This window comes from Hevea brasiliensis, chromosome 1, assembly GCF_030052815.1.
Source record: "Hevea brasiliensis isolate MT/VB/25A 57/8 chromosome 1, ASM3005281v1, whole genome shotgun sequence".
Classification (NCBI taxonomy): Eukaryota; Viridiplantae; Streptophyta; class Magnoliopsida; order Malpighiales; family Euphorbiaceae; genus Hevea; species Hevea brasiliensis.
Genome location: NC_079493.1, coordinates 5179110 through 5189598, shown reverse-complemented (window position 1 = coordinate 5189598; position 10489 = coordinate 5179110). Strand labels below are relative to the sequence as shown.

General features: G+C 35.2%; 1 protein-coding gene across 1 annotated transcript; it reads right to left on the bottom strand.

The window, feature by feature from the left end:
• Positions 1-8819: 8819 nt before the first annotated feature.
• Positions 8820-9489, bottom strand: LOC110652012 (histone H2B). The gene has a single exon (XM_021807507.2). It carries the CDS (start codon positions 9420-9422, stop codon positions 8979-8981), a length of 444 nt encoding a protein of 147 aa, XP_021663199.1. The 5' UTR covers positions 9423-9489; the 3' UTR covers positions 8820-8978.
• Positions 9490-10489: the final 1000 nt, after the last annotated feature.

The window sequence follows — 10489 nt, the reverse complement described above, 5'->3', positions numbered from 1 at the left end:
TTTGGGACCCTCGATTTGGTTTATTAAGCGAAAGTCAGGCTTGAGTTCTTGGCTGCACCAGTTGGATTTAAGAGAGTCGTATAGGATCGGCTCCCAATATATTATGATTGATGCTACGAGTGCGTGAGTGCTCCAAATTACCTTTTGATGCTATGATGTGAATATGATGTTGATGTTGCATTTCACTCTACAGGTTGCATTAGTTTCAGATAGTTATAGAGATTATGGTTAAAATTGATATTTTACTCTCTGAGTCGAACGCTCACTCCTGTTCAAAAATTTTTACAGGTCACAGGAGGATATTTTGTTCTGGGTTAACCTGCTTTTCTACCTCGCAGGTTGTTTATCAATAATTGTGTAATTTTAATTACTCCTAGAATTTCCGCATGTGTTAGCAGTATTTATTTGAATTTGGTCTGTAATATTTTTATCATGTTGGACCTGTAAACTTAAATATGTTATGCATGTTGATGGATTGGATGAGGGAGCTGAGCTCCCATTTATTTTATGTTGATGAGTATGTGGAGGGTGAGCTGAGCTCCCCAATTGAGTATTTATTGTGTTTACAGGTCGGGTGAGTCAAAAACTCCCCGTTGGAAAGTCCATTTTATGGCCGGACTCTGTCCGTTTGTTTTCTTGAAATTGGGTCCAAATGGGCCTTAGAGTTGGGTTAATGAATAGTTAAGGCTTACTACGGGCCTCGGGGGCTTTAGGCTGGCCCAGGTCCTAGTGCCGGTCCGGCCCATAGGTTGGGTCGTGACAATACAAGTATTGAAAGATATGTATGAAGGAGCAACTACTATTGTGCGCACAGTGGGAGGGGACACAAGAGATTTTCCGATCTCAATTGGATTACACCAAGGATCAGCCATAAGCCCTTACCTTTTTACATTAGTTTTAGATGAACTGACGAAACATATACAAGAGAGTATCCCTTGGTGCATGATGTTTGCGGATGATATTGTTCTGATAGATGAGACACGAGAATGAGTCAATAGGAAGCTAGAACTTTGGAGAAGTACTCTAGAGTCAAAGGGTTTTAAGTTAAGTAGAACGAAGACAGAATACATGCATTGCAAGTTCAGTGAAGGCCAAACTGGTGATAGGGAAGGAGTTAGTTTGAATGGAGTGGCACTGTCCCAAAGTAATCACTTTAAATATCTAGGCTCAGTCCTTCAAGTAGATGGGGGATGTGAGGAGGATGTTAGTCATAGGATTAAAGCCGGATGGTTGAAGTGGAGACGTGTCACGGGAGTTTTATGTGATCGTAAGATTCCCAATAAATTAAAAGGAAAATTTTACCGTACAGCCATACGACCGGCTATGCTATATGGTAGTGAGTGTTGGGCACTGAAAGAGTCGTATGCATCTAAGATAAGAGTTGCAGAGATGAGAATGTTAAGGTGGATGAGTGGTCATACTAGACTAGATAAAATCCATAATGAAAGTATTAGAGAAAAAGTAGGAGTGGTGCCAATTGAAGATAAGTTGAGAGAAGGGAGATTGAGGTGGTTTGGTCATGTGAAGCGTAGACATACGGAGGCTCCAGTTAGACAAGTAGAACACATTAGGCTAGAGGATAGAAAGAAAAAAAGGGGTAGACCTAAATTGACTTGGAGGAGAGTAGTACAGCATGACTTAGAAGCATTACACATTTCTGAGGATTTAACCCAAAATCGTTCAGAGTGGAAAAAGCGAATCCATATAGCCGACCCCAAATTTTTGGGATAAAGGCTTAGTTGAGTTGAGTTGAGTATTTTATTATTTTGAAGTACTTATTAATTACTATAACATATTAAATTTAATTTTAAATTAATTTTTAATATTCTCTAATTAATATATGTAAAAAAGTATTTTTCTCACAAACAATTTCAACAATAATATTAAACAGGTCTAATAACTTCAATTTAAAAAAGTTAAAATATCACATTACCTCAAATTGAAATAGAAAAGAACGTGTAACAACATGGCATTTCCTCTTTTCTTAATTTTCCTAGAATTTTTATGAATTATGTGTTTAATATTTGAGTAGATAGGAATACTAATTACCTTAACCTTGTTCATGTAGAGCTGGGGAGCAGTAGTCTTTCTTTGTTGGGAGCAAACAGCACCATTTCTTGTAAAAAGGCCTTTACCAAGTAAAGCCCCACTTTCATTTTGTAGGTTTCTCAAGGTCCAATGGGCTGAAGCCATTTATTTCCCTCACCATGTCATTGTCCATGTCCAGATTACTCACATGTAACATCTGTATGTGATCCCAAGAGCAAACCTGAATAAATTTCCTGTCAAAAAGTAATATAGTGGCTTCTATTTGTAAATATACTACAAGTGTTACAAAATGGGATATATATGTCAAGCTTTTATTGTGCAACAATAATTATAAATAAGTTTTAATATCAAATTAATTGCAGTCGACTATATAAATTATTTTTCCCCATTCAAGTCTGTGGAGATCAGTTTCTCAATAGACAAATAGTAGCATATATATGCAGAGTAAGAAATTTCAAGAAAATGAAATTTGCAAAACTGAAGCTTGTGATGTCTTCATACCATAATTATGCTTGGTCCAGTGCTTGAAATATGGTAAGACTGTAAAACAACCATCTATTTTTGGAGCGTCAGACATTTGAGACGTCATTCTCTTCGTTTCTGGTATGTTTCCCAATATCATAGAAGGTGGAGCGCCTGTGATCCCTTGCTTTCTAAGCTTTATTCTACAACTTTCAGGCTTCCACAGAAAACATAAGTAAGCATTCTGATCAAATTGAATTGAACCAAATTAGATTATAAAAATTAAATTATATATTTTTAAAAATCGAATCAAATTGAAATGAATAAAAAATTGAATCAAACCAAATCGTTTTATTTCGATTTAGTTTAATTCAAACTGATCAGTTTTAATTTTTTATTGATTTTTTAATTTAGACTTGATTTTTAAGTTATTTAGCCTAATTTTAACTTTAGTTTGAACCTAATAACCATTAATCAATGAAATTAAACAATCTATATATATAATTAAATATAATTCATAAATTTCTTATAAAAATAAATCAATTCAAAAATCGATTCGGATCGATTTGAATATATAAAATTATTATTTAATTCGATTTAATTTAATCGATTTTTTTCTCTTCAAAACCGAATCGAACTGAAATAACCTAAATTTTTATAATATAAGACCGAACCTATTAAATTTTAAAACCTAACTGATTGAACCAAATTAATTCAGTTCGGTATGAACCAAAATCTGCTCACTCCTATATAATATAGATAAATAAGAAAGCTCCATAGCAGAAGCAAAACAGCAATGAAAAGAGGGAATATCTCTTCCAAAGCTACAAATGAGAGAAATCAAGACCACAAGTGCTTGAATCAGGAGCTCTAATAAGGATTCATAAAAGTTGCTGACCCTGGATTAAGGATTCGTAGATATTATCTAAATTATTTCCTTATCAAGGTGATGAACCTCTAGTAAGGATGAATGGATGTTGTCTGGAAAGAAATACTAAGAAGTTGAAACGTACAATTAACCCCAAATGCCACAATCCTGTGTAGATTATAACAATTTTCCTTTTTTTTTTCTTTTTTTCAAAAGGGAAAACAGAAGGCATTAAAGATAAATCAGAATCAAGGAAAAAGGAAGGGACAGTACTCCACTCTTGAAGATCAGACTAAGAACTAATTGTCAAGGCCAAACAATGGGCTACAGGCTACACGTTCGCTGACCTGCGAACGAAAGAAACTATGCAAGAACTAAACTCATTTAGAATAGAAATACAATCTGCTATTATAGAACCAAAATAGGAGAGGTTCGGTTGATTCGCTTGGAGAGCTCTTACCAACAAGAGGCAGTCTCAGTCTGATTTAAAGACCCCACTATGATACCAAGGAACTTGATCCAACTAAAAGCCTCTCCGAAGGAGAGAGCTTCGACTACTTTCGGATAAGGGGGACTAAAAATATCAATCTGACAAGCTTTGACAAGATGGCCATAATCATTACGGAGAGCCCACGCCAATCCTATTATTAAGAGGACGAGGGAAGGTATCGATGCTGCACTTAAGAACCCCCTTGACGGTTTTCTGCCATTTCGATTGATCAATAATCAGAAGTGAGGAAGGAGGGCCAGAAACTAATTGCTGGGCACAAACTGTCAGCTAGCCACTAATTAAGTGTGAAGCAGAGATCGAGATTTGTTGAGCATTGCCATTGACTCCCTTCTAGAGCACTTGGTTCCTATTTCACCAAGGAGACCAAAGAAAACAAGCCAATTGGCGATCTTGGAGATCAGAAGAGTGGAAAACGATAAGAATCCAAACTGAAAAGCTTGAGAACTTGAGGCCAGTTGGCTCGCCAGTAATCATTAGCTATAGGACACGAGTAAAACATGCTCAACAGTCTCATCCGAATTTGAGCATATTGGGTACACACTATCCAAATCAATGTGTTTGCTAATTAACAGCATATGGGTAGGCACACACTCTCCAAACTAGATTCTGCACTTTAGGGGGGAATGAGAGTGGACCAAAATTTTTTCCAGAAACCACCACCTGAGCTGGGATCACAAATGATGAAGGCTAGGACATGCTTCGATAAGCCCATTTAACAAAATACAAACCATTAGGCTTGAGCATCCAAAACCAAAAATCTTCTCTATTATGATTGCATAATGGAAGTTTCTCGACTAAAGCTACATCTAGCTCGTTAATGAGATATCTGATGATGTCCCAATTCCAATTCAAACCAGATTACGAAATCAAATCACTCACCCTCAAATTAACCCCGGGTTTTAAGAATCTGGGATCCACGGGTCCCGCCAGAAAAAGATAAGTATCCCAAACCTACGCGTCTTCGGCAACCGCTATGAATGATTGGGAATGCAGCCATCAAACTTCGCCCGATATAGCTAGGATTATGCCTTAGATTAGCTTGCAGCAGATCTGAATTAGAGAAATATCTAGCTTTATAGATACGAGCAACTACGGAAGAAGGATTTGCCAAAATCCGCCATACCCATTTGCCCAACATAGAGATGTTAAAATCATGGACTCTCCGAAAATTCGAGCCCCCAAAATCCTTATGATGGCAGATATGGTCCCACCGCATCCAACAGATTCCTCTCCCACCCCAAGGACTTTCTCCCCCACCAGAATGCATTCATGAGCCTTTCAATTTCAAGACAATTCCCTGGGAAGTTAAAAAAAAAGGATCACAATATATGTCGGAATTGATTGCATAACAGACTTGAGAAATCTTCTTTGCCTGCTCTAGAGAGGAGACGACGCTTCCAACTATGGAGACGATGCCAGACTCTTTCCTCAATGAACTGGAAGATTTCCCTCCTGCTTTTGCCAACACAGGATGGGAGACCAAGATATAGGCCTAAATTATGAGAACCATTCACCTGAAGCATGCTTGAGAATCTTTGCTTAATAACCCCTCAAGTATGACAACTAGAAGCTATAGAAGATTTTTGAAGATCAACGACTTGCCCCAAATCTTGCTCGTATTGGATGATGCAATCTCGAATGTGAGTGCATTCACTCGAGAGGACTTTGAAGAAAAGTAGGTTGTCATCAGTGAAGAAGAGGTGCGATATTTGTAGAGCACCTGTAGCCACCTTGCATCTATACATCCAACCTCGACATTCCTTCTGTCTGAGGAGCGCCGAGATGCCCTCTGAGCAGATAATGAACAGGTAGGAAGATGGGGCACCGCCTCGTCGCAGACCTGTTTCAAGAAAAATGAGCCCCAACTCTTTATTGTGATGGACAATTCAGTAGCTAACTGTAGAAACACACATGAAAACCTTGATTAAAAACCAAACATTCTAACATTTTTGTAAGATACATCCATTCCAGGCGATCGGAAGCCTCATTCATGTCGATCTTGAGAGCCGCTCAACCATCTTTACCTTGTCTCTTGCAGTTCCTGAAATGAATAACCTCATACATCACCATTATATTATCTGTTATAAGGCACCCAGAAGAAAAGGCGCTTTGGGACTCCTAGATTATAACAAATTATTATGATATACATATATAAATACTTATTATAACAAATTATTATATATATATATATATATATATATATATATATATATATATATATATATATATATATATACACATACACTTATTATTCCGATCAGGCGCTTAAAACTTCCATGCTTGAATAAATTAAGGTTTATTATAGAAGAAAATAAAAAACAAACTAAATAATAAAAGACATTGTCTACTAATAGGAAATTGGTTCCACGCTAAGCAATTTATGAGCACCCCTAAAGTCTCGGGGTTTGAGTCTTATGACTAACCATAGCTGGGAATTAAGGGTCTCTTTAGATGTGTGAGGATTTCTTGGGGTGTGGAAGCCTATCAGCCTTCATTCTATTTTAAGTACCCAAAAAAAAGATTGTGGATAGATGGATGGTTAATTAAAAAATTGACATGTATAAAAAAAAAACAAAAATATTGCAATCACATATTTTGTATTGTAATATTATATTATGATTTTATATTACAAATTTATAATTTTACAATCCAATCACAGATAATTTATAATATTTTCTTATCGTATTTACATAATTTTGTATTTCATTTTTGAAATATGAATTTCTAAATTACCAGAGATTTTCTCAAATAAAACCGTGATATCATTGTTACATACACTCTAGCAAAATGCCACACTAGATGGGGTTGCCTAAATGGATCAATTTCTCTATTCTACTTAGTTTAGAGCTATATCTTCAAAAAGATCTAAGCAACATCCCCCCATGCCATCCTAAGCTTGCTCCCTTCCCATCCCTTACAACTTCAATATGCTCAACCTTTGGTACCAATGCACTTTTTTGTTCTACAATGTACATGACCAAATCATCTCATTCTCCTTTCCCTCAACTTTTCTTCAAGTGCCACTTCCACCTTACTATGAACACTCATTCCTTATCCGGTCTGTTCTTGTATTTCCACACATCCATCTTCGCATTAAATTTTTCAACAAGTACTTTAATTCATTACCACTCTTTCAATTCAAGGCATTATTAAGAAAGAAATTAAATAGGATAAACAAAAGGGTATTGTGCCACAACCACACCTGCTTCACAGCTCCCAGTATGCTTTAGCTTTTATGGATAATGAATATGTCCACAGCACTTCTATCAAATTAAGAAATCAGCATGTTGACCTGAAATACAGATGAATTCCTAAGCAAGTTACAAATTGTTAAGGATAAACAAAATATTAGACACGTTGGAATGGAGAAAGAAAGAGAGGGATTTTGTGTACAGAAGACATAATGCAGTATGGACTTGCCTTGTGATTGAAGTGTACTCTCATGAGGCCAGACCATTGTAAGCATAGATCTCTTCCATGTCATCCCTAATGAAAAATTCAATCAAGTTGCTTCAATCATCATTCACAATCTGCTAATAATTCTTTTACCTCAAGATTGCTCATAGCATTTGAAACCAGGAAGGAGATCATAGGGTAAAACAGCAACAAGAGGAAGAACAGGAGATGAACACAAAATATTTGCCTAACAGAGCAGATAACGGGAAATAAAGTAGAACTTCAATAGACAATATAGATCAGTTGTCCTGCATGAACCAAAACACTTCAATTTACATCACAAATAATAAATAAAATCAATATCTAGATTACAAATGAAAAACAAATTACATAATTGTTCGCTCAAACCCCAAAAACAGATGAGACAGCCAGCTTGCATAAGGAATCATTTTGATTAAAAAACTGATGAGAAAATTCAATGGATAATTAACAAGATATTGAAAAAAAAAAAAAAAAAAAAAAACTTTACCCTTATTGTTTGGAGTTTGGACAGAGTGAAGGAAAATCTTTTCAAGTAAGGTAAAATAAGATATGAAAACCTTCTAATCCATCAATTTGATGGGTTAAAAAAGTGGGGTTTTTGGAGGTTTTACATCCTTTAAACCACAATAAAATACTTCAGTGTAACGGTGTAAGCAAGTTCAGCAGAGCCATTGATCCACTTCCACCCAAATAACTAGATAATTTCTTTACAACTGTAATTCAGGCCTTACCATGGAAATTATGAGATATCTTCATCCGAACCCCTGCCCTAATCCCCTCCCCCTCATATCCAAAAATCAAGCAAAAGAAAAAAAAAATGCTGCACAAACCCATTGTAAAGCCTCATATGAATCAAGTTCAAACAGCTATGTAGTAGACACTTCAAAAATGCAGATGATTCATGCCCCCATCCATGAATCTAAATATCTAATAGAAATAGTGCAATGCAATGAATTAATCAAGCTCTAGTTTGACAACCCAATCTTCAAAGATGCATCTGTTGCATTATAGGCTTGCTAATTTATCCATAACAGGTTAAAAAAGCAATAATAAAAGAGTGAGAAGGAGAAGCCTTGAGGGAAGTTGTTTATCTAAGCTAATCAGCTCATTTTCCAAACAGCGCCATTCCTAAATTGCCGAAATTTGAAACCACCCAAGCAGAAAGAGAAGATCCTCGCTCCATATGCCCTTTTAAAGAACTAGCAACTAAGAATAAATAAAAGCACAGCAAATGAACACAGATATGCAAAGGGAAGCTCTTCAGCAACCTTAATTTCAAGAAAGAACAAAACAATCAACAGGGCGTGCCATTCAACTACAAACTGTTAATGAGAATCAAATTCACACTTAGAAAACAGATCTAATGCAAAAAAATACATCTCCATTAAACAGAGCATCAATTTCTAGGCAATACCAAATCAAAGCAACTCAAAAGACAAATCAAAAAAGGAAAAAGGAACAATGAATTAGAGAATAAAAGGCACTTTCAGCTGATCCGTACTATAATTCATTCATATCACTTGTGAATATATCATTACAGCCACACTGCTCACTCTAAAAAGGGAAAACTAACCGACTCTAAACGAAGAAAATATCCTAATTTTACCATTTAATCACAAAACCCAAACCACCTAAAACGCTACACCTAATTCAAGAACTAGTAAACTTGGTAACAGCCTTGGTACCCTCAGAAACAGCGTGCTTAGCCAACTCCCCAGGAAGCACCAATTTCACGGCAGTCTGTATCTCCCTCGAAGTAATAGTGGGTTTCTTGTTGTACCTAGCAAGTCTCGAGGATTCCTGTGCAAGCTTCTCGAAGATATCGTTGATAAAAGAGTTCATTATGCCCATGGCCTTGCTAGAGATCCCTATATCAGGGTGCACTTGCTTCAGAACCTTGAAGATGTAGATCTTGTAAGTTTCTATGCTCTTCTTCGTGCGCTTCTTCTTCTTGTCCGCAGCCACTGCGCCGCCTTCTTTAGGTAGCTTTTTTCCGGCCTTCGGCTTTTTCTCTGCCGGAGCTTTCTCCGCTACCGTCTTCTTCTCTTCCGCCGGTTTCTTCTCGGCTGGTTTCTTTTCTGCCTTTGGCGCCATCCAACGGAGGGAGACTCTATAATTTTCTTTTTTTTTTTTTATTAACAAGGGCGGACAGCGGCAGAGAGAAGTGAGGAACGAATTGGTGTGGATTTATTATTTATAGGGTGGAAATGTACGATTTGATTGGATGATAGGGAGAGTCAAGAATTGATGACGTGGAGACATCTGCCGTTGAGATTCCAGGGTATAGATCGACGGCTTGGAGAGATGCGTGAAGAATGGTTTGCGTGTGAGGCGTGTTCAACGTGGTTGAATCTTATTGGTCATTAGTGCTGAGATTTGGATTGGTGACCTGAGTCGATGTCTTTTATGATTCGTTAGAGAGGTTGTTCAATGCTTTTACACCTTCGAGAAGGGGAAATAATAAGGAAAACAACATTTGAAAAATATATTTTTTTTATTTAATTAAAAAAGAAAAATAAAAAGAAAGAGAAATTTTTGTTTTTTTTTTAATTATTTTTTCTTTAATTTAAATAAAAAAAAAGGAAAAGTAATTTATATTTTACTATTTTTATTTTTATTTTTTATTTATCTAAATATAAAAAGGTAAAATAAAATAAGAAAAAAAAATTTTCGTTTCTCTTTAATAAATTATTCAAACAGGGTGTTAAAGTATTATTTCATAAAATAATTATAATTATTTAAAATTTTATGAGAATTTAATTGAAAAAATTAATTTTAAGTTTAAAATAAAAATTTTAATTTTTTAATTTTAAAAATATTTATATATAAATTTAATTTTTATTATTCTAATTTCTATTTTTTATAAAATTTAAACTAATTAAAATAAAAAATATATTATGTCTTCACATAATTATTTTCTTTCAAATTTCACGCGTACTTTATATATTACTAACTGCGATACTATAACCAACTTCATCAGGGACAAATTTGTTATTATAAAATTTTACGCCCGTCTACGTAATTAATTGATAAATAATTATTAAATGTTTATATAAAAAAAATATTATTTAAAAAATCATATAAAAAATATTTTTAATAATGTTAATAATAATATACAGCGATAAACATAGTCCAGCAATAATCAGTCTAGTGATACTTGA